Source organism: Pseudorasbora parva, chromosome 21 (assembly GCF_024679245.1).
Source record: "Pseudorasbora parva isolate DD20220531a chromosome 21, ASM2467924v1, whole genome shotgun sequence".
Classification (NCBI taxonomy): domain Eukaryota; kingdom Metazoa; phylum Chordata; class Actinopteri; order Cypriniformes; family Gobionidae; genus Pseudorasbora; species Pseudorasbora parva.
In genome coordinates this window covers 2,387,471-2,414,036 of record NC_090192.1, presented here as the reverse complement: position 1 = coordinate 2,414,036, position 26,566 = coordinate 2,387,471, and the positions used below count along the sequence as shown (strand labels likewise).

At 40.0% G+C, this 26,566-nt stretch overlaps 1 protein-coding gene across 1 annotated transcript in view; it reads right to left on the bottom strand.

The window, feature by feature from the left end:
- LOC137056504 (ras-related protein Rab-26) overlaps positions 1–26,566 on the bottom strand; it is a 123,798-nt gene that overhangs the window by 62,605 nt on the left and 34,627 nt on the right. The window contains exons 3-4 of the mRNA XM_067430624.1: positions 10,016–10,057; positions 5,287–5,353 (exon numbers count right to left, since the gene is read on the bottom strand). Coding sequence (XP_067286725.1) covers positions 5,287–5,353; positions 10,016–10,057 — 109 coding nt within the window. The remainder of the gene's footprint in view (positions 1–5,286; positions 5,354–10,015; positions 10,058–26,566) is intronic.

Genomic DNA, 26,566 nt, shown 5'->3' with positions numbered 1-26,566 from the left:
CGTTTTCAACCGCTTCTCTAATGTTTACGTTTGAATTGCTGCGGTTGGTTTCTGGTTTGGAGGACATTTGATGTTTCTCGCCGCGGGTGCTCACTGGTGGTCTCCCTTGGGCTTAAGCTGCATGGTGGCTGAAGTTTGCACCGGGCTAGCGTCATCCGGGCTCTCGTCGTCGGCGTCCGGCATGATGTTGGGATGTTCTGCTTCTCGGCTGCGCCGCTGTTCCGTCCTGCATTGCGACCGTGGAGCGACATCTGCGCCGGCCCCGGTGTGTCCACAGAAGTGCCCGGAGGAATGTTCTGCCTCCTGCATGGTGCTGCAGCGATCCCCATCGTTTGAATCATCATGAAGAAGACCCATCATCTGGTCTTCAGCTGTCGTGCCTCGACGATGTCATCGGGACACTGCCGCTGGGAGAAATCTGAAACATGGAGTGGACCACAGTGTGCTGCGGAGCTAACAGAGACTTCCACCATCAGCTGTTTTCTGTTCACCATCAGCTCTGTTTCTGTTCACCATCAGCTCTGTTTCTGTTCACCATCAGCTCTGTTTCTGTTCACCATCAGCTCTGTTTCTGTTCACCATCAGCTCTGTTTCTGTTCACCATCAGCTCTGTTTCTGTTCACCATCAGCTCTGTTTCTGTTCACCATCAGCTCTGTTTCTGTTCACCATCAGCTCTGTTTCTGTTCACCATCAGCTCTGTTTCTGTTCACCATCAGCTCTGTTTCTGTTCACCATCAGCTCTGTTTCTGTCCACCATCAGCTCTGTTTCTGTTCACCATCAGCTCTGTTTCTGTTCACCATCAGCTCTGTTTCTGTTCACCATCAGCTCTGTTTCTGTTCACCATCAGCTCTGTTTCTGTTCACCATCAGCTCTGTTTCTGTTCACCATCAGCTCTGTTTCTGTTCACCATCAGCTCTGTTTCTGTTCACCATCAGCTCTGTTTCTGTTCACCATCAGCTCTGTTTCTGTCCACCATCAGCTCTGTTTCTGTTCACCATCAGCTCTGTTTCTGTTCACCTTCAGCTCTGTTTCTGTTCACCATCAGCTCTGTTTCTGTTCACCATCAGCTCTGTTTCTGTTCACCATCAGCTCTGTTTCTGTTCACCATCAGCTCTGTTTCTGTCCACCATCAGCTCTGTTTCTGTTCACCATCAGCTCTGTTTCTGTTCACCATCAGCTCTGTTTCTGTTCACCATCAGCTCTGTTTCTGTTCACCATCAGCTCTGTTTCTGTTCACCATCAGCTCTGTTTCTGTTCACCATCAGCTCTGTTTCTGTCCACCATCAGCTCTGTTTCTGTCCACCATCAGCTCTGTTTCTGTTCACCATCAGCTCTGTTTCTGTTCACCATCAGCTCTGTTTCTGTTCACCATCAGCTCTGTTTCTGTTCACCATCAGCTCTGTTTCTGTTCACCATCAGCTCTGTTTCTGTTCACCATCAGCTCTGTTTCTGTTCACCATCAGCTCTGTTTCTGTTCACCATCAGCTCTGTTTCTGTTCACCATCAGCTCTGTTTCTGTTCACCATCAGCTCTGTTTCTGTTCACCTTCAGCTCTGTTTCTGTTCACCATCAGCTCTGTTTTCTGTTCACCATCAGCTCTGTTTCTGTTCACCATCAGCTCTGTTTCTGTTCACCATCAGCTCTGTTTCTGTTCACCATCAGCTCTGTTTCTGTTCTGTTTTCTGTGTTGGTTGATTGTTTGTAGTATTCTATATTTTTACTTGTTATTCATTTTTTGTTGTTATTCCCCCCCTTTGTTGCACTTTGAGATTCTTCGGAATGAAAAGTGCATTATACATAAAATCTATTATTATTATTATAATTTAATTTCTTTTCCCTTGAAAAAGTAAAGTAAGGGATTACTCTTATTTTTTGTGTAATTTAATTACTAACTAAATACCGTGTTTAGACTGTAGAACAATTATGGTAACACTTTATTTTAAGGTTCAGTTATTAACTATTAACTAGTTGCTTATTAGCATGCATATAACTAGGATATTGGCTGTTTATTAGCACTTATAAAGCACATATTAATGCCTTATTCTGCATGACCTTATTCTACATCCCTTAATCCAGGGATTCCCAAAGTGTGGTGCTTTTTTCATGAGTTTTTACATACAATAAAAAAAAGAGAAGATGATCGCGGAAGATTTGGTTTCAAAGTGAAATGTAAACGTGCCTATTTAAGTGAGTTTGTCATTGTGTGTTGTTGTGTTTTTCAGTGGGACGTCTTAAATAAGGGGGATAGTCTTAGATAAAGTTAGTGACGAAGGAGGAGAGGGACCAAGAGAGAGTGAGGATTTGGAGGAAAAAGAGACGGAGAGAATAGAGAAACATTTTATGTTTGATCTCTTTCTTACTTTATGTTGTGGATCGTGTGTACGCTAATTTTATTGTCGCACTTGAAAAGCTTCAGATTGATCCTCATGTATATTTATTTTATCTATCTCGGACCTTATTCTCTTTACTGTTGTGGATCGTTTGTAACTTCATTGCAATTTAATTCAATGTACTGTCGTTGTAATTTCCATAACCGTTGTGTTATGATGATGATGAGGCTAGCTCTACAGGCCTGTTGCTGCAATGTTTCTTTTATGCGGCTGAAAATAACCGTGCTTTCTGTTACTGAGCCTGTCCGTCACATCCTCTTAAAAGTGGAAGCTTGTGCGTAGCTTTGTTGCATTATATTGAAACTTTTTTGATGTTGTTCTTGTCATTCGTGTTCCGGTTATTGCGCATGATTAAATATGAGTCTTTATATGGCGATTAAACAAAGCTTTGTTGTTTTTTTGAAGTGGGTATTGGGGGTGCGCGAACCCGTTCGGGACATAGAAGGGGGAGCGCAGGTAAAAAACTTTGGGAACCGCTGCCTTAATCCTACCCAATACCTAAACGCTCCAAAAACGACCTTACTAACTATTAATAAGCAGTAAATTAGGAGTTTATTGAGGCAAAAGTCGTAGTTAATAGTGAATATGTGTTCCCCATACTAAAGTGTTACCACATTTATATATAATGCAATAGTGGAATTAACATAAACATTTAAAGTCTAACTTTAAAATGGATGTTTTTTGTTTTTTGTTTTGTTTTGTGTGGTTTTTTTTGGGGGGGGGGGGGCTATCCTTCTCACATTTCTAATACTTTGGTCAGATAATAAGAATAATTTATGTAGTTTTATATTATCTATTTGAATGAATTAAGAGCTGTGTCTATCCTTGAATCACTTAAAGGGGTACTTCAGCGCTGGGAAGATGAATCTGTATTTGAACTGGGTCATCAATGTAATAGAAATGTGAAATTATTTTTGAATTTGGTGCTTTCTAGACTGAGAAAAGACAGAACACGTATTTTTGTCTCATGGGGAATGAAAGACTACAATTCCCAGAATGCTTCGCTGCCCTGTGAGGCCACTCCCACAGCCACCGCTACTGGATTACTGTGACTGAGTTCAGAAAGTACAATTAAATACTGAACGTGTGTGTTCAATATAACGATCGAGTCGCCGCGTGAGTCTCACAGCACTAACTCAGATTAGGAGTCAGATTACATTTAACCTCATAAATGAGCTGATGAGCTCTCGTGATGAGAGCTGAGGTAATCGCGACCACATTCGCGGCATACATTCACAATATCGTCAATTTGCGTCACAAGAGGAATTTTTCCAGAAATAAAATGCATAAATCTCTCATCTCAGGGGGATATAAGAGGGGGGAGCACGGTCATTTGAATATACTCCAGGGTTTCTACTGATACAAAGCCATATGCTCTGAAGTAACCCTTTAACCAGTCGAGGTTGATTTTGGATTTAGAAAGTAATTAAACATTTTTTGAAGAGTGTAATTTGTACAGTAATCTAATCACATTATTGAAGATGTAATTAGTAATTCATTACTTTTTTAAAGGGGGGGAGAAACACTCAGTTTCAGTCAATCTCATGTCAATCTTGAGTACCTATAGAGTAGTATTGCATCCTTCATATCTCCGAAAAGTCTTTAGTTTTATTATATTTATAAAAGAAATATGGGCTGTACCGAGTCTTTCCGGAAAAAAACGAGCGGCTGGAGGCGTATCGTGTGGGCGGAGCTAAAGAATGACGAGCGCGAACAAAGCGGTGACGTCCTCAAGCGTGGAGAAACCCAAGGCTATCACAGATAATGATCCAGAATCAGATCCGGAGGCTGAAATAAACTGAACAGGAGAAACAGCAGCAGCAGGACGTCCGTCTCTGTGGTATGGACTGTATTTAGTGGCCTGTCAACATTTGTGTGTGTTTACTCGCAGTTTATGAGGACATGATTCGGTTTATGGACTATTGTATGCGACTAAACCTTAGCAGTAGCAAGCAAAACGGTTTTGCACGTCAGACTAGTGTAACGTTATACACAGAACAACAATGGAGTCCGTTAGCGCATCTGAATGACGAAGCACGCGATCGTGTCGTTTACTGATGTTTACTCACGCGACGATAGCCGACAGCACAGACATCTGAAGCAGTTTAACTCACCGGCTGCTTCCAAAGCAGGACCGAACCTTTATCGCTGGGACCGCTCCGTCAAAAACACACTTCTTTGGTATGATTTGGTGAAGTCCTGACAGCAGTGACCGTGGAGATCCACTTTGAGACGCGACTGAAGCGATGTTGTGAAGCTTCCCGTCATTTCTGCGTTCAAATCGGTTCAAATGCAGCGCTGCCTTCCCAGAATGCTGTGCTGAAGCGTTGAAGTCGCTCGACGTCACCCATAGGAATAAAGTGGAGCGCGGCGCAGACTATAACCGACATAAGTGTTCATGGATGACTGGATCTGCAGCTGAGAGTGTGTATGGGCGTGCATTTCCTCTCTCGCTCTAGTCACGCGCACACACACCCTACCGGGAGAAGAGCCCGTACGGCCCATACAAGGACCTTCCGCTCTATTAACGTCAAGCCGACCCATACTCGAAAAACACTCTCCGAAACTTGTGAGAAACCGGAAGGAGTATTTTTAACACAGAAATACTCCATCAAACGTCCAACATTAGTTTTTGAAACTTTGTCTCTGTTTAGGATGGGAATCCAAGTCTTTAACAGTGGAAAAAGCTCAGTGTGCACGAAACAGCATTTCACCGCCCCTTTAAAGTAACTTACCCAACACTGGTCAGTGCATATTTCGGCTACGAGTGAAACACACAGTTCCTGAACACAACACAAGCTCCGGCACGAGAGAAGCGGAGTTTGATGTTAAGAGAAAGTTGAACAGAGACGGCGGGTCACAGAAAATATATTGAAATATACAGTGCAACTCACCATGGGCATCTCGGTAGTAGGCATGCGTCACACTCCTGAATCGCTCCTGTCCCGCCGTGTCCCAAATCTGCAGAGCGAGAGGACACACACACACTTAACCTGCTTCATTCACACACTCATCTCACAAACAGATCTGAAGCTTTCATTAGCCGGTGTGATAATGATGTGAGGCAGAAGACCAGAATGTGGATTTATGGCCGAGGTCAAGACCTATTACACCGTCCCTGTCCTGATAAGAGCAGCCCGTCAGCACACACACACACACACACACACACACACACACACACGCACATACACAGGTCATGTTTCACACCGATGTGCAGACATGAATGCTGATAAGCAGGCCAGCAGGACATTAATAAAGCCTGGGAGATAATGCACGCGCGCACACACACACACACACACACACACAGACTAAATAAATGAAAACGCTGTCATTGTGTACCCATCCTCATGTCTTGGAACACAAAAGGAGAATATGCGCCGTTTTCTCCACACAATGAAAGTAAATGGGCTCCAAAAATTACAAATAATCACTAAAAGGCAAACGGCTCAATCATATGAAGACGGGATCCTGTGTGTCGAACAGACTGTGATGTTTGTATTTTTATTTTTAAAACACACGCTGTGGCTCTCAAAGTATGCTCGTTTGACTGAAGAGGCTGGATTTTGACAGATTTATAGTTTCTGTTTATATTCATGCATATATTCTGATTTTGTTGTGTTTAGTTTTAAATGTGTCATCATGTAATGATGAACCTTCTTGGGCAGGTCTCCTTCGATAAAGAAGATTTTGCTCTCTCTCTCTCTCACACACACACACATACACACACACACACACACACACACACACACACACACACACACACACACACACACACACACACACACACACACACACACACACACACACACACACACACACACACACACACACATAGCAGCGTGCACTTTCTCTCACACTCACACTCTCTCTCACACACACACACACACAAGCGTGTATTTTCTCTCACACACACACACACATACACTCAAGCTCGCTCACTGACTCACTCACTAACTCTCTCTCACACACACACACACACACAGGAGCGTGCTTCTTTCTTTCACATGCTCTCTCACACACACTCATACACTCAAGCTCGCTCACTCACTCACTCTCTCTCACACACACTCATACACTCAAGCTTACTCACTCACTCTCTCTCACACACACTCATACACTCAAGCTCGCTCACTCACTCACTCTCTCTCACACACACTCATACACTCAAGCTCACTCGCTCACTCTCTCTCACACACACTCATACACTCAAGCTCACTCGCTCACTCTCTCTCTCACACACTCATACACTCAAGCTCACTCACTCACTCTCTCTCACACACACTCATGCACTCAAGCTCACTCACTCACTCTCTCTCACACACACTCATACACTCAAGCTCACTCCCTCACTCTCTCTCACACACACTCATACACTCAAGCTCACTCCCTCACTCTCTCTCACACACACTCATGCACTCAAGCTCACTCGCACACTCTCTCTCACACACACTCATACACTCAAGCTCACTCGCTCACTCTCTCTCACACACACTCATACACTCAAGCTCACTCACTCACTCTCTCTCACACACACTCATACACTCAAGCTCACTCGCTCACTCTCTCTCACACACACTCATACACTCAAGCTCACTCACTCACTCTCTCTCACACACACTCATACACTCAAGCTCACTCACTCACTCTCTCACACACACTCATACACTCAAGCTCACTCACTCACTCTCTCTCACACACACTCATACACTCAAGCTCACTCACTCACTCTCTCACACACACTCATACACTCAAGCTCACTCCCTCACTCTCTCTCACACACACTCATACACTCAAGCTCACTCCCTCACTCTCTCTCACACACACTCATGCACTCAAGCTCACTCGCACACTCTCTCTCACACACACTCATACACTCAAGCTCACTCACTCACTCTCTCACACACACTCATACACTCAAGCTCACTCACTCACTCTCTCACACACACTCATACACTCAAGCTCACTCGCTCACTCTCTCTCACACACACAGGAGCGCACACTTTCACACTCTCACACACACACACTTTCTCTCACACTCTCTCACACACACACTCTCTCTCACACACATACACACACACACACACGAGCGTGCACTCTCTCTCTCTCACACACACACACACACACACACACACACACACACACACACACACAGAAGCGCACACTTTCTCTCACACTCTCTCACACACACACACACACACACGAGCGTGCACTTTCTCTCACACTCTCTCACTCACTCACTCTCTCACACACACACGAGCGTGCACTTTCTCTTTCTCTCTCACACACACACACGATCGTGCACTTTCTCTCACACTCTCTCACTCACTCTCTCACACACACACGCTTACTCAAGACACACTCAAGCTTACTCTCTCACACACACACAATCTCTCTCTCTCTCTTGCTCTCCCTCTCTAACACACACACACACACACACAAACTCTCTCTCTCTCTCTCTCTCTCTCTCTCTCTCTCTCTCGCTCTCCCTCTCATACACACACACACTCTCATACACACTCACACACTCAGACACGGAAGCTTTCCATTGCACAATATTTCATGTTATGTATTTATGATTTAAGCTGAACCTCTTTTGTTTATAAAGTAAATAATTTAGAGCTTTCTGACACCAAGACAAATTCCCAGCGTGTGTAAACAAACACTCTTAGAAAAACACTAATGCCAAAAAAAGATTTTATAAAAGGAGAAATTAATGGTGCATAATACTTTCATGTTTAATGGGTTATTTAAAATGCTCTACTGATAAAGTATGTTTACGAGTTACTTAGTTCATGAAAATTAATTTAAACTAAATCCATAAAATGATCCCAATGAAAGATAAAAACATTTCTTGAAGTTTCTCTGACATTTTCTTCTAAGAATGACTTTTGCAATAAATCTCATTCTGATTGAAGATAATTTTATATATTTTTGGGTGAATTATGGCTTTAAAATGAGATTCTTAAACAGCGCCACCACAGCCGCTCCAGCGATAATTCCTGGTGTGTGAAAACAGATTCACAACGAAAGCATGTGGAAGGATTATTTTTAATAACCGCTATCAACACACACACACACAGAGAGAGAGAGAGAGAGAGAGAGAGAGAGAGAGAGAGAGAGAGAGAGAGAGAGAGAGAGAGAGAGAGACTGCATTCTCTCTGACACACACAAGAACATACACACTGACATACACTCAATCTCACACACATACATATTCTCTCTCTCTCTCTCTCTCTCTCTCTCTCTCTCTCTCTCTCTCTCTCTCTCTCTCTCTCTCTCTCTCACACACACACACAAATACACTTTTGTTTTTGTGAAATGTGGGGACATTCCATAGGTGTAATGGTTTTTATACTGTACAAACCATATTTTCTATCCCCTTACACTGCCCCTACCCCCAAACCTACCAAACACACACACACACACACACACACACACACACACACACACACACACACACACACACACACATTCTGCATTTTTACTTTCTAATAAAAACTCCTCCTGTGTGATTTATAAGCCTTTTGTAAAGTGGGGCCATGGGTAATGTCCTCATATATCACCCTCTCCTGTAATACCTGTGTCATACCCATGGCATTATACACATTTGCGTCCTTATATTTCACAAAAACAAACACACACACACACACACACACCCTGTCGGATGGTCCACAGTAATTACACTTACAACCTTAAATCATGTCCTGTAACTGTAACACTAATATGAGTGTGTTATCCAGCTGCAGTCTGTCAGGTTTATAACACACACACACACACACACACACACACACACACACACACACACACACTCAAGTCTGTGTGTATCTTTCACTAGTGCGAGTCGTGCGGCTAATGGAGCGTTAAAGATTAATGACAGCCTCGTTAAACTCTCATTAGAGCTGATCCTCAAGATGCGCGCTCACTGTTTACTGTAGTCAATATCAGCCAGAGGAGCAAAGGCTTCACCTCAGGGTTTAAAACAGCAAAGATATCATCAGAGATAATTAAATCACATAATTACTCATGGGTTTATTGTGATGATATAAATGCTGACAGATGCTATCAGACCCAAACGCTACTTACATTGAAAGTAAGTGATGAACTTATCACTCGTAATAGTTAAAAATTGTACACATTTGAGATATGAGATATTACATTTACACTGCAAAAAAATATTGTTTTTGTCTTGTTTATATCTAAACATTCTTAAATCAAAATACTTTTACTGGAGAAGCAAAAGTACTTGTTTTCTGAAAAATAACAGCAAATATCTGCCAACGGGGTCAGAAAAATACATTTGTGTTCCCTTTGAATTATGTAGATTTTCCTGATCCCACTGACAGATATTTGCTCTTGTTTTAATCACTTAATTTAGACATTTATATAAAAAAATTTAAAACAGTCATTTTGCGACTCTATCTAATTTACCCTTGATTTAGAAATGTTTGGATATTTTTTCTGGAAAGCAAGACAAAAAGACTGCGGAAGAGAATCATGTTTTCATGGTGTAAACCTTGCAGAAAGGGCCGTTTCTGGTCCACACCGGTTTGATGCAGTAAAGCTGTTAACCGACAGCCATCTTGAGACATCATTAAAAAGTTGCATGCAAGAAAGGATGCTCACCTGTAGTTTAACCCTCACACCGTCGATGTTCAGCACCTTATTCTGCAATAAAAGAGACAGGAAAGGAAAGGTCAGTCTTGCAACTCATGGATTTGAACAGCTCTTGATATGGCAAGCCGTTTTAACATTTAATCCTTAAAACAAACTAGTATCTATTTTCATGCTACAAGTACTTATTTATTAGATAGTAGGAGTGTAACGATGCACTTGTGTCACGATTCAATATGTATCTCGATACTGAACTCACGATACGATATGTATCCCGATATTTTAAGCCAAAATAAACTTAAAAATTTTTTTTTTTACCTTTTTATGATTATATTATTATTATTATTATTATTATTATTATTATTATTATTATTATTATTATTATTATTTGTGTTTTATTATCAGGGCTCATAAATATTCCCCCATTGCATTATTATTGTCACAATTCACCAGTGTGAGTGCCCGTGATCACCCTCAGAGGGCACTCCACCCTGGACTGTCACTCCATCACAAACTACATTACCCATAATCCTTTCCCTAGGACTCATTAGCACTCAATGTTTACACCTGTCTCTCATCACCTTATTACCTCTGCCTATATAAGCCTGGTTATCTCTGTCATTCATTGCGAAGTCTTGTTTAGTGTCACAACTGCATTTGAGCGTTTCCCTGGTTTCATGTATCTTGGTCTTTGATTTCTTGCCTTCTCCGTGGATTACCCTTTTGCCTGTTCCTTCTGTTTTGTTTGCCTTTTCAGATTGCTTGCTTGTGTATGACCTTTTGCGTGTTTAATGGACTACGACTTTGGATTACCCTTCAATAAATACTGCGTTTGGATCTCCAACCTTTCTGTCTCAGAGCAGTTTGTTACAATTATACGTTATATTAAACATTATGTATAGTTGTTGTATGATTCTATGTAATAAGATTATTAATGTAATCACTGAAACACGCTTTCAATGCAGGCAGCATCTCTCCCCATGCCTGCTATGCCCTGCCTCCCCTGCTATTAATGCACTAAGAATGAACCATCTTAAATGCTTTGAATAATCATACCACTAAAACTAAATGTGATCTGGTGATTTAAATGATGTTTGCGCTTTCACTCTGAGGAGTGCCGTTCCGGCAGCACGCACACTTCAGATGATCAATGCAATCCGTCACAGCTCTAATCGCAAGACAGCTCGTTAAAATGACCGCTAGTCTCAAACTGTAAAGATTCAGCTCATCGAAGAATTTTAAAGGGGGGGTGAAACACTCAGTTTCAGTCAGTGTCATGTCAATCTTGAGTACCTATAGAGTAGCATTGCATCCTGCATATCTCCGAAAAGTCTTTATTTTTTTAATAATTATATAAGAAAGATGCGCTGTTCCGAGTCTTTCCGAAAAAAACCGAGCGGGTGGGGGCGTGTCGTGTGAGCGGAGCTAAATAATGACGTGTGCTCGCTGCTGCTATGTTGAGTCGAGTGCGTCGTAAAGCTGTGTCATCCCTAACAGCGGGAAAAAAACTTTATTCAAAATAAAAATATGGCTTTTAATCAGATACAGCCATACATCTATGATCCGGAATCAGACCCAGAGGCTGCAGTTGAACAGGAGCAGCAGCAAAAACGACTAGAGCAGGACGTCTCTATGTGGTACAAGTTATACACTAACTATATAATATGCTTAGCGGCTTGTGTTATTTACATATTTATACTTGAATTATATCGTCGTATTTTTGTCTTTGAAGGTGTACATGTGGGAAGTGCAGTTGTGCACGTGTGTTTGTGTGTTTACGCGTGGTTTGTGTAGACAGTAAGCGGACTAAAAAAAACACAGACATTTGAAGCAGTCTCACTCACCCTTCTAACGTTGGGACTGCTCCATCATTCAGCATTAGGCGATTGGGAAAATCCGGCGTCGAGCTGGGCCTTGTTTATGAAACAGTCGGCACCGAAATGCAGCGAACAGATATAAACATTCGCGCAACTCAGTTGCTGATCCGGAAAAGCAAATTCCATCCACTGTTGCCTTAATGCGGGGTTTTTGGGGAATCTGTGCAGGACTGTCTTGGTCTGGCAACCAAAAACGCACTTTTTTGGTGACATTGTTATGTGCACATCACCTGTCCAGCGCATCCTACAAGCCAGCGCTTTGATGGGCGTAGCCTGTTGCTTTCGCTCTCTCCCTCTCTCTCTCTCACGCGCTTCCGGTAGAATTGTCCGTAAGGCCCATACAAGGAAATTCCGCCCCCATTAACGTCAAAGGGGACGCATGATCTCAAAAAACTTGCCGAAACTTATAACTAACCGGAAGTAGTATTTTTGACAAAGAAATACTCCCATCAAACGTCCACCTTAACTTTTGAAACTTTGTCTATGTTTAGTATGGGATTCCAAGTCTTTAACAGTGTAAAAAGATCAGTATGCATGAAACAGCATTTCACCCCCCCTTTAATTCTGCATTTACTCTCTCATGTTGTTTTCGCGCGACACGCAACCACTCGAACGTCCGTGTTTACTAGTATGTGCGTCATGTTAAATATATATTCATCACATAAAGCCATTGTGTCTCTTCAGAAAACTAAAGAAGATTTGGATTACACACTCGATTAGTTATTTTTACATGCCTTTATGACGTTCTTTGCATCTTTTAAGTTTGAGAGGAATGGATTGTAAAAATGGAGGGACATACATTTCTCAGGTTTCATAAAGAATATCTTCATTTTTGTTTGGAAGTTAAATGAAAAACCACACGATGGTGAGTAAGTACATGATGACAATTTACGTTTGTGGTAGCCTACATTTGTTAATTTGTGTTTGGGTGAATTATACCTTATAAATAGGCCGACTACAGCAAGTTGAGCCTTGGATAAAACAACTATATCGCAAATCATATCGGTTCTATCAACGATACATATCGTCATATTTTTATATCGCGATATATTGTTACACCGCTAGATAGTACTAGTAACTATAGAATAAGTTGTCTATTTTTAATATGTACTAGTATCTAATGAATAAGTTCTAGCACCTAAAGAATAACTACTAATATCTAGTAAATGCATACTAGTTTGAACTGTGTAGTTGATTTCTGAATAACAGATTCTCATAGAAGTCAATGACAAAAATGAAAAATTTGTTATTAGTAAAAAAAGAATACTTACTAGTCACTATCGAAATAAGTACTATGAAAAAGCACTAGTGTCTAATGAATAAGCACTAGTATCTAGTTAGTATCTAATAAGTACTAGTAGCATGAAAATAGATAATAGTACATTTTAAGGATTAAATGTTAAATCGGCTTGCATACTCCTTGCAGTTGTCCCCTTAGCGTTAGTCTCTGGCTCACTGAGCAGAAGTGATTGTAAAAGATGAGTTTGACAGGTTTGACTTTCAGCTATTATCAAATCTCAAGAGATGCCACTGCAACAGTTGGGCTTCAATCCAAAAGTCCTATAATAAGCCTTTACGGCTACGCTTTATTTCGACTTATTTCTATACTAAATTTGCAACTACATGTCAACTAACTCTAAAGAGTATTGGTAGACTGTTAGGTTAAGTATTTATAAATCATTTGCTAAAAGATTATATACAAATTATTAGTTCTCACTTTAGATTAGGTCACAGAAAATGGGAAAATTGAATGTGTGTGTGTGTGTGTTATAAGTACTTTCAACCAATCTTTATTTCACATTAATAAGATTATTGTCATAATAGCAGTTCATTAAAATGTTTTTAAACACATTAAGCCCATCCCCAAAGTTGAACAACCAATTAAAAGAAGTAAATAAATAGATCAAATAATGATATCAATTTCAATTACATACGAATACTCAAAAGATTGTATTGTTAAAATACATTTGTAAGGATTTGGGTTAGGTTTAGTGTGTGTGCACACACACACACTCACACACTCACACACACCAACAGTCATTTGTTGTCAGCAGTTTAAGATCAATACTAATAAAGTCATGGCTAGTCTGTTTTATTTATCGTGTGTGTTTACTGTATCTTCCTCTATTGCGGCTGGTGAAGTCCACAGTTGTTTTCTGCTTGAGTACAGCAACAGCAAACAACTGCGCTGTCATCTTCAGTGCCAAGGACAAACTCCTGCGTGTCTTCCCATCAAACTGCCATTGTCACAGAGCTGAAGCACACACTAAATTGGAAGGTGTGACACTTTCCTAAAAAAGCTCAAACAGTGGGACGTCAGAACACGGGTCAGTACAGCTGTCAAGGCATCAGAATATGATGGTATTTGGTGGCGATGCATCCTAATAAAGCTGCGGTCACACTGAGGTGGCCGAGCAGCAGAGACTCACGACACACCAAACACAAGTTTAATTCAGAAACAAACCAAAACTACAATAGCAGCATGAGGGAAGCAAGAGGCCATACATTACAGTCATTTTACCATGGTAAAAGGTTCTGAGGAACAACAGAAAGTATGCTTAACCCTCTTTGGCAGTGGTTTCCACAAACTCTGAAAAATTCTGGGTAAAAAAAAACAACCCAATGTTGGGTCAAATATGGACTTACCCAGCAATCGGGTTGTTTTAACCCAGCGATTGGGTTGTCTCAAGCAAATATTTAACCCAACCACAGGATTAAAACAACCCAATCGCTGGGTTAAAACAACCTAATTGCTGGGTTAGCCCATATTTGACCCAACATTGGGTTAAAACAACCCAGCATTTTTTTGAGTGCATCCTGACTTAAAAAATGTAAGATACTACTGTATCAATTTCGATTTCGCGATTAATTGCATCTAATATAAAAGTTTGACGACTTTTGTTAGATGCGATTAATCCCAATTAATCGATTTGACAGCACTAATATATAATAATATGCACATTCTAGAAAATTCTGGGTAAAAAACAACCCAATGTTGGGTCAAATATGGACTAACCCAGCAATTGGGTTGTTTAAACCCAGCGATTGGGTTGTTTTAAGTAAATATTTAACCCAACCACTGGGTTAAAACAACCCAATCGCTGGGTTAGTCCATATTTGACCCAACATTTGGTTAAAACAACCAAGCTTTTTTTAGAGTGTATTCTTAACGACAACCACTGTTGCAACGATTTTAAAATTAAAGTCAATATGATAAAACAACAATTATTTTATGTTATGGTCAAAAATTGATACATGGGCAAAAATATAGATGTATATCAAATAAATTAATCGCGATCAATTGCATCTAACATAAAAGTATGTGTGTGTCTTACATTTTACTTATTTATTTATGATATGCATACATACATTTGGTAACACTTTAGTATGGGGAACACATGTTCACTATTAACTACGACTTTTGCCTCAATAAACTCCCAATTTACCGCTTATTAATAGTTAGTAAGGTAGTTATTCTAGCATGTAAGTTTAGGTATTGGGTCGGATTAAGGGATGTAGAATAAGGTCATGCAGAATAAGGCATTAATATGTGCTTTATAAGTGCTAATAAACAGACAATATCCAAGCAAGTAATATGCATGCTAATAAGCAAGTAGTTAATAGTTAATAACTGAACCTTAAAATAAAGTGTTACCATACATTTTTGACCGACATATACATATTGACGATTGACTGATTGATTAAAAAACATTTTGCATTGGCAATTTAAATCCAGATCAGCCAATTAGATTGTAGAGTCAGAAACTCATTGTTTGTAAAGCATCGCAGTCCTAGTTCCACTTCATGTGATGATGAACTGATGTGGTGCACTATAGCTTTAGTGAAGTCCACTGTATTATATACAGATACTTTCAGCTCAAGCTGCGCGGTGTTAAAACAGCCGGATAAGGAAGCGGTCCCTGGGCACTTGTTAGTTTGGGTCATAAATAGGGAGGACAGAGGAGACATCATGTGACTCTCAGCAAACACTTGCTGCGTCCCAATTCGCCTACTTATACTACGCCCTAAAAGTATGAGCTCTTTTTGTGAAGTATATACTTTTGAGTGAGTAGCAGAAGAGTATGCAAGCTTCGGGACTACTTCGTCATCTCTAACGGACTCTGTTGCTTAGTTATGTGCATCCCATAACCGTTTAAACTGCCCTGTCAATCATCGTCACAGGAAATTAAACTGAACGTGGAGGATTTTAACTATCGTATGGGAGAGAAATGTAGCCGCTCGTTGATCTGCCGTGTGTGTCTTTAATGCAGAGGCTCTCCTCATGTGTGTGCAGTTTAAATATAATGATGCTTTTAAAAGTTAAAGGCCAAACGTGTCATTACAAAAGTTCACAATGCTGCTGCAGATTAATTATAATCTGGACAGCACTGAATAAATATCTTTTCGTCAGGTTAAATACTGATATTGATCACTCAAACCTTTATCTAAACCTCTCAACTTAACCGTCTGACTCGCACATCTGTCATGTTTGTAGTTTTTAACACTTTTTTATCAGCGTTTGTAGTTCTAATCGAATCCTCGTCGCAATGGGTTGTGTGTAATATCAGCCGTTAGAGTGTGTGTCGATCCGCACTTCGGATTCGGACTGGAAATAGTAAACCATCCGGGTATCTTTGGCAGTGTTGGGGTAGTTACTCAAAAAAAGTAATTAGTTACTAGTTACTTCTGTGAATTGTTATGAGATTACTTTACTAGTTACTGCATTTGAAAAGTAACTTCACTACTTTTTACTTTACTTTCCCGTTTCTTAATTTAGAGTACATGGACAGATATCATAGCCCTATCATCACACTTAGCCTGTCAGCAGTGTTAACTGTATAAATGTTCACAAAATGCCACGTAAAACCATATGAAAGAACAATATCTCTGTCTGCACAAAGAAATATGCCTCATGTAAAATCCACAAACAACAGGATAAAGGAGGCTATAATGGGGTCATTTTAAAATGACAAGTTTCAAAACACAGGCTTTGGGAAACATGAAAACAAAACCAGCTTTTTATTAGATTCATGGCACACACACACACACACACACACACACACACAAAAGGTCAATGAAAAATATAAAAATAAAGGTCACTTTGTGTTTTAGAGAGATAATGAATGTGAGTCAAGGCCAAATCTTGCAGATAAAGTTGAAAACTCGCCCATTTAAGAACGTGCATTTTTTACATGAACAGAGCTAGAAAATAATGTAGAAGTGTTTAAAATAGTTCAGTTGAATAAAAGCATTGAAATAAAAATGCACTATTTATCTCTTAATCAGTGCAGGGCCATTCACAGGTCGCGTTTTGCGGTTAAAATGCGTTATGCAGGTCTAGAGATGATTTTTTTTCTTTCTTTTTTTTCTTGGGTGCCGTGTTTATAAAGCCACGTCATGCATGCACGATACCATGCAAACGTATGGAAGAGATGCAAGCGCAACAGTCAAACGGCCTGGTAATGTTTACATTAAAAACGACAAAAAAGTAGCGCAATGGAATATTAAAAAAAAACATCCTGCAATGTGGCATTTAATTGCCCCTCTCCACGCATGTAAGGTTGCATTTGTTGCTATATTAACATGTAGGCTTGCATTCTGTTTTCTTTCCAAATTATCACTGGACCATAGAAAAGTGAAAATGTTTATCTAAAGTGAAAGTAATGTGAAGATCGCCACTGTCCCCGTCTCCCTCGCACTAGGAGCTACGTCACTCAAATCGATCTCTATGGCAACATTGCTCAGGCAAGCAAACGCAGCGCATGCACGAAGCACGTAAACAGATCAAGACTTCACACACAGGCAAACACGACTCGGGTAACGCACGAAAGCGCGTTCCTATAGTCTAGTAAAGTAGTGTAGTGACCGATATTTAAAGTGTAATACTTTACTTTACTTCGTTACTCAAAAAAGTAATATCGTTACTGTAATCCGTTACTTTGTAACTCGTTACCCCCAACACTGATCTTTGGCATACTCTTTTCAACATACTACGATTTGAGACATACTAATTCTTATTTCAAATACTATTTAGTATGGATAGTATGCGAATTAGGCTGCAGGGCTACACTTCTTTAGCCTGGCTCTGCCCTCCTACGTGCTTCCGCTCAATTTAAATTTTCCTTCAGTACTCCGTCTGGGACTGCTGTGTATTTTCAGGTTTTCTCCGAACAAATTTTTACCGGTTCAATCAGCGAACCGAGGGAGTGGCTGAGAACGATGATGTTGATGTCGAGCGCTAGTTTGAGATGGAGTTCAGTAATGGCGGCGGAGAAAGATGCGAACGAAACCATTCAGTCCGTTGTGGCACCGCTGCCGAATATCCAGAAGTTTAAAGCCGGAGAAAGAACAATCTTTGCTGGGGTTTTTGGTGCCCTCCTCCCCAACAGGGTGAATTCAGGAAGAGTTTGATTTTCCAGCTCGCTGCGTTAGTGGTGAAGGAGTTGCTGAAACCCTTTTCGGACGGTAACCGTTTCTCGTGGGGTCGGAAGGTATTGCCATCATTTACAGCGGCTAGTCAGTGATTTTATTGTCGTCCGTCTCCCATCACCCACGTAAAAATTCCCCGCCGAGTTACCGACTGCTTTTGACAAACACCGAGGTTGTGTGGCCGAATCCACATCTCTGAGTTTTCAAGAATATATCTCTTCAAAATTCACTCTTTATATCCTTTTTGACCACTGCAGAGCACCGTACAGTTGCACTTTGCTGTTATTTGGAAGCATTTCTACACTTGTTTTTCTCTAAAAATGCTGGCAAGTATTTACAAGAGTGATATATTTCATCGCCGCTCAAAGAAATTAAAATAAAAGCGCGTAAACATTTGAATGGGTCCTTTATTTAAGGCAGCATTTATTCTTATCATACCAAGCATATGACATTTAATGTGCAGCATAATATCATGTTACGGACCATGTGAGCGGAGCATTTCCGATCACAAAACTCTCCCGTCCACCGTGAATAAATCACAATCCGAATGCACGAGTTTTATCCTATAGTTTTATCACTGAGGTTGCCTACACATTTATTTTGATGGATTTTGTGAGAAACAGGCGATTGTCAGGGTTCTGTCACTTCGCTCTAGCTTTCTCTTGGTTTTGTGACAGAGCCCTGACACTCATATGTTGTTCGTCTTGTGTTGTCTTCTGTCCTTGTAAGTTTTCTGTGTGGGGCGTGGAGTGCAGCATATTATGCTCCAAAATCTCTATGTACTTTTCAGCATTAATGGTGCTTTCACAGAAGTGCAAGTTACCTTTGCCAAGGGCACTGACACAACCCCATACCATGACAGACCCTGGCTTTTGGACTTGTTGCTGGTAACAGTCTGGATGATCCTTTTCTTCTTTGGTCCGGAGCACACGGCGTCCATTCCTCCCAAAAAATACCTGAAATACCGATTCATCTGACCACAGTACACATTTCCACTGTGTGATGGTCCATCCCAGATGCCTCCGAGCCCAGAGAAGTCGACGGCGCTTCTGGACAATGTTAACATAAGGCTTCCTTTTGGCACAGTACAGTTTTAACTGGCATTTGTGGATGTAACTACGTATTGTGGTACTTGACAAAGGTTTGCCAAAGTAGTCCAGAGCCCATGTGGTGATTTCGCTTATAGATGAATGACGATTCTTGATGCAGTGCCGCCTGAGGGATCGGAGATCACGGTTGTTCAGCTTAGGCTTGCGGCCTTGTCCTTTACGCACTGAAATTCCTCCAGATTCCTTGAATCTTGTAATTATGTTATGCACTGTTGAATGTGAAATATCCAAATCTCTTCCTATCTTTCTTTGAGGAACATTGTTTTTAAACATTTCAATAATTTTCTCACGTATTTGTTGGCAAACTGGCGATCCTCGGCCCATCTTTGCTTCTAAAGGATTAGATCTTTCTTGGATGCTGCTTTTGTACCAAATCATAATTTCAATCACCTGTTGACATCACCTGTTTCAAATCACATCATTATTTAACCCTTTTACCTCATTACTAGCCCTAAATTGCTCCTGTCCCAACTTTTTTTGAAATGTGTTGCAGGTCTGAATGACAGGAAAGGATGCATATTTACAAATGACATGAAGTTGACCAGACAAAACATGAAATATTTTGTGTTCATATTGTCTGCAATGAAATACAAGTCAAAGTAAATTTAGAAATCACTACTTTCTTTTTTTATTTGCGTTTTCCAAACTGTCCCAACTTTTTCTGATTTGGGGTTGTACGTTCACAACGCGAGTTCAGTCTGGCACGTTTCAGTTCATGCCTTTGCAAGCTTAACTTTCATAGAAATTAATTTGAGAAGTTAAAAGACTTACATTGCTCACCATAGCTCCGTTTAAATGAGTGCCTGTAGCTGAGCTGAGCTGTGAGTGTGATCTCCATCCTCATGTGCGGGTTCAGAACATGAGGAAATGTCTCCCTCTGCTGGCTGCAGTCTTTAGCCTTTGGCCAAACATTCCTCCTATGATGCAACTATCGTCAATTTGCGTCACGGGAGGAATTTTTCCAGAAATAAATTGCATAAATCTCTTGTCTCAGGGAGATATGAGGGGGAAAGCACAATCATTTGAATATACTCCAGGGTTTCTACTGATACAAAGCCATATGCTAATCGCTGAAGTAACCCTTTAATAAAGCCCATTCCTCTTGTTCTTGCTCCTTTTCCATTCAACAAACCCTGACAGCGAAGGGCGCATGACTTACGTCCCGACCAAACGTTAGCGATTGGCCTTGGCAGATCCAATAGTTTTAAACTTCAACAGAGTACCCGCCTTCGCAGAAGTAAACACTTGTCAATGGAGAGTGGCCAGACTCGATGTACAAATGAAATGTACGAGAGTCTGGTAAGACAAGGCTTACACTTCTTCCCATCCCAGCCAATTATATCCGGCGAGAGAAGCAGCTTATGTAAGGGCCCGATTCTGAATTCACTTGTCATCACATTTGCATAGAGACAAGGCCAAAGCCTTCAAGACCAACACTTGTGTAAACGAGTTGTTTTTATACTAGAAGTGTGATTAAACCGGTGACGGGAAACCAGACCCACATAACAAACAGTCTCTGGAGAAAACCGGCGACAGAACAAGGAACTGGTTTAATTTAAGCACGAGTGGATTTTGAATATTCATCAGCATTATTATTAGATCCAAAGCAAAGCACAAGTAGCGTATGCTATAAAAGGCATCTGTGCATTAGGAAAGACTAGCCGGATGAACCTTATTAAAATCACAAACGATGCTTTTGTTTGGTGGTCGGCCTCTGCTGTCAGTCAGTGTCTGTATAATGCTCGAGTCTGTTCAGTTTAGACATTACATTCAATTCTGACAACTACATTAGCTGCCATTGTAAGACTCATGCTTTTAATAATAGTTTTGCCTCCATCTGTCACGATACAGGTTGATTGATTGGTGAAATGAGAGCCGTTATAAATAAACATCATCGAGAGACCAGACTGATGCAAACAGTGAAAGTGAGCAGGGGAGGATGCACGCCATTGATGGATTGATTAAAATGGCCATAGTCTATTATGCTTATATTATTTACTTTGGGTATTATTGCATTGTTTTTCTGATTTACTCAAGCACACATAAGCAAAACAAACTGTGGTTGGTCGCTTTACATGTCAGTCACAGTCGTTTCCTATAAGTGGGCGTGGCCCAAGTTATGGCCAAAAAAATAATATACGGCCCAAAATATACATCTCAGATCGATCAATGCTGTCACATCAACTAGATTAATCGCGAAAAATCATGTCTAATATAAAAGTGTGTGGGGGGGGGGCATGTTTTTGTGACATATGAGGACACAAATGTGTATAATGCCATGGGTATGACACAGGTATTACAGGAGAGGGTGAAATAAGAGGACATTACCCATGGCCCCACTTTACAAAAGGCTTATAAATCACACAGGAGGAGTTTTTATGAGAAAGTAAAAATCCAGAATGTTTCCTGTGTGTGTGTGTGTGTGTGTGTGTGTGTGTGTGTGTGTGTGTGTGTGTGTGTGTGTGTGTGTGTGTGTGTGTGTGTGTGTGTGTGTGTGTGTGTGTGTGTGTGTGTGTGTGTGTACGTGTGTACGTGTGTTCGTGTGTTCGTGTGTACGTGTGTACGTGTGTACGTGTGTGTGTAGTTGTTGGGTAGAATAAACTGGAAAGCGGACCGAAAAAGATTCTCTAGCTAACTATGGTTGCAAATTCCATCTTTACCAAAAGTTCAGTGTTTCTTGAAACCATATTCACAGACAGCATTGTAAAGTTGTGTGGTCAGAATCCACAATTGAATCAAACACTTGGAAATAAAGTAAAGCAGAAAGAGAAACTATCTTCAAATGCCATGTTACGGCTAAAATTTGATCTCAAACTGATTGATTAGCTGAAGACACTAAAACAGCATCGACAGGAAATACAGCCCAGGTCAATGTCACAATAACCCTCATATAAATGATTAATGTCACTGAAAAATATTCAATAACCCATTAGCCATAGCACAATTATGTTCATCTTTTGCAGAATGGTGATTAAGTCCATTAAATGAAGAAGCCCTTGATAACGTAGTTAAATGCTCCACATATGATGATAATGAGTCTGTTAAGGCTAAAGGATTCTTTTAAAGAGTGACTGAGACGGATTCACTCCGGGATAAAAAGGCTTATTTAATCAGTATTACACAGTGACCGGTATACACTGGAAATCATAAACCAAAAACTTAAATTTTAAGTATAATCAGACTGGCTGTGGATATCATCTTTTACAATTTTTTCAGGTAATTTAAATTATATAACTGAGCAAAAAAAAATCAAGTTGAAAACTAACTGAACATTTTATTTTTAGTTCATTTAACTTACATTATTAAGAGTTCCTTTCACTGGAACTAAGGGGCTAAGCCCAACCCCAATCCCACCCCATAATCCCCCTCCACCAAACTTTACACTTGGCACAATGCAGTCAGGCGAGTCCCGTTCTCCTGGCGACTGTTGAGATTCAATTTTTTTTTTAAGTCAGTGTAATATATATCTATCTATAGAGAGAGAGATCAGACAATGACAGAAGCTCAAATGGCCATACAGGACATATAAGACAGGACAGGCATGTGACTATATAGTTACATGCCTGTCCTGTCTTGTATGTCCTGTATGGCCATTTGTGCTTCTGTCATTGTCTGACCCCTCCCCCCAACCGTTATCTAATTAGTGTTTGATTTCTCCCACCTGTGTCCCCTCGTTCCCTGCCTCATTTGTTCCCTTTAATAAGCTCCTGGTGTTTGTCAGTCTTTTTTGATCGTTGTGATGTCTACGTCTCCTGTTTTCCCTGTGTCCCACTTTGGTATGTTTTTAGTTAGTTTATGTAGTTCTAGTTCATGAGTTTTCCCCTCGTGGGTTTTGTTTTGTGTTTATGTTTGTTTTTGTTAATAAATGTGACCTATAACGGAAACAAGGGACACAAGTCGGCAGAACTTTCGCACCAAATGCGAAAGAAGCATTTTTTTTTCAAATTTTGTGATTTTCGTTTTTTTGCAGAATCTGTTAGTTGAGATCACAAAGAAGCTTCTCCGTTTTTGAGAAGGCAGTATTGGTGTATTTAAAAGCGTACATTTTGAGGTTGAAATCGGCTTGTTTTCTGGAGATTCTAGTACGCAGTAGGGGCGTGTCATTGTCCCCACCATCCGAGGGAAGCGTGGCTAATTATTATGCAGCGCTCTGGCCGGCTCTAGCTGATATCAAAATTCAATGAAGATGGACGCCGCAAAGATGATCGCAGACGAGCTGAACCGTGGCTGTTACACTGAAAATATTTTGAAGTACTTCTTCGACAAGCCGGATGCTTATGAACAAGCGCTCACTTGATGGGCCAAATGGGGAAAATCCGTAACTTTGACTGTAAATGCTACACGAGGAGAAAAGAGAACTCTCTGCATGGGAGACAGTCCTGTAGACATAAGCTTTCTCCAGACATTATGTACAACATACGACTGGATTCTTTAGCTGCGTAAAAAGAGTGGCAGGACATGCGAATTATTGGACATTTAGAGGCAAACAGACGCACAGCGCAAACTTTGGAGATGGTTACATCCACAAAGAAGACCCCGACAAAAAGAAAGTGTGCCCGAGCAACTTATTTCATTGGAGGCATCGAGATCTGCAAGAATACTTTTCTGTTTCAAATCTGGTGAGTTTCATTCTAAGAACACGTAGCCTACACGTTATCTCATGTTTAGTCCATGTTTAGACCTTCCCATATCTACCTATTGTTATTAGCTAGCTCAGTTTTAATTGTTATCGTTAGCATCGTATCCCTTGCCAAAAACCGCCATTACTATAATGGCCTTTTAGATGGTAATGTTAACATGAATTTGAATAATGCTTCAAATGCTTGAATTGACTGGTGTGAATGCGGTCCGATTTTTTCCGTTGCGTCTGTCGTTAGTAGCAACCCTGCAGCTTTACAGGGGGTGTGGCTTATCTAAATGAGATGTAAATGAGCCCTATTGTCACTCCCAGCAGGTGAGAACTGCAAAACTTTAGAGGCTGTTTTCTCTCGTTTAAACTTTTCTAAAGGCCTAAATTCAGATGGCTACAACTTCTCCAAATATTATCAGATTTCCATGTGTTACACATCGTTGGAAAGCTTGGAGACTACACTTTCAGAATCTGTGAATAACTCAAAATGCCCCAGAACCGACTTGTGTCCCTACTTCCCGTGACTAGTCACAAATTATTGTTTCTCTGTACTTGTGTCATCGCACTAGTTTTCCTTTGTGTTTACGTAACATTATATATATATATATATATATATATATATATATATATATATATATATATATATATATATATATATATATATATATATATACACACATACATACATAGGTGCTGTCAAAACGATTAATAACATCTTACATACCTCAACTATATATATATATATATATATTACACTGACTTAAAACAAAAAATCAAGTTGAATCTCAATAAAGTTGAACTTGGTAAAATTATTTTGAGCTAAAACAATAAGAAAACATGTTGCCATGATTTCTAAGCTTTTTATTACAGTGTGCAGGACTCACACAGATCTACACCTCAGGTCCATTCCCAGTATTCCTCACACACGCAGGGATGTGCAAAGATCACGCGGTCAGGATCTCCTCCCTGAGCTCACACTGACATTAGGGCTGCAGGTGGCGAGAGCAGCTCAACTCTTCCCAGCTTTAATTACCATCAGAGCACCTGAGCTCCCGGCGGCAGAGACAGACACATATACACAATTAATGCAGCCCCGCTTCAGCCTGTCATATATCTGCGATTAACCATCCCAATGCGCACATATATCACTGTAGCTAACACAGCAGGTGCAGACCAACATAACTTTTGCACTCACATGCAGTGTTGTTTTAGTATCATTTACTATTATATACTATATTGCCAAAAGTATTGGGACACCCCACCAAATCATTTGTTGGATTATGGGGTGGGGTTGTTTTTAAGATCTTTGTATTCTAAGCATATCAAGACAATTTGGACAATTTCAACATTATGGGAACAGTTTGGGAATGGCCTCTTACTGTCCCAAGATGACTGTGCTCCAGTGCACAAAGCTTCTTTCTTTTGAGTGGCAATTACTCCATTTACCTGCACTTAGATCTTTGAAACTTTGCAGACTTTTTACAAATGACAAACAGCATCCATGAAAGCATAATAGGGTACTTTAATTTAAATAAAAATGAGAAATGTTACATTGGCAACTAGCTGAAATTTATTTCAGTTTAAAAAAAAAAAATTTCAAAGTAACTCAAACTTTATGTTAGCTTTAGTAACCTATAACCCTTACACAACTCACCATCTCTCTTTGAAGAGCTGAGTGGGTTTAAATCGGTCTAAGGCAGTATTAATAACGACAAGAGAAGAAGAAAAAAACTACAAAAAGAAAGCATACAAATGCTCAAAAGCTGCTGCGATTGTTGCATGAGAGATAGAAGTAAAATTGCAACATGAGCTTTCAAGATTTCATTCTTCAAAGAGATCTTCAGGAGGAAAGTAAAGCTCCTATCATTAATTTCCCATCTGTGAATATGTTTTCGGTGACATTATTAGGGCTGGGCAATACATTTTATATTCACAATGATTTGCAGGCGCTTATAAATTTAAGAAACATCATTAATATTATACTGTGTTAATGTGCTTTTTATTTGCCCATTAAGTTTCCATAAGAGCATGTTATTACATTATGTTATGTAACTCATGAGCATGTCATGGCATTTTAATAGTACTCATTTATTAGCATCTCTGATACACATTAAAAGACTTAAGTTGCTTAGTTCATTTGTAATAGTTGTGACTGCAGATTGGTTCATGTTTTTGAGCAGTAAAAATGATTTACAATACAAAATATGCATCAACACAAAGAACATTGAAATGAACAATGATTTTTTTTTTTATGTAACTACATAGTGTTAACCCCTAACAGGGTTAACAATAATGAAGACACCTAATATGAGGTGTGACCATTTAAAATAACAGTTTTCTATTTAAATATATTTTCCTTTATTTGTAATGGAAAAGCTGAACTTTCAGCAGCTACTCCAGTCTTTAATGTCATATTTTATATCTATATTTAATTCTTGCATCACACAGTTTGAAACTATTTGACTACAACAACTGTTTAAATGGAATATTATTCCTCTGATTGATAGAAATATGACTC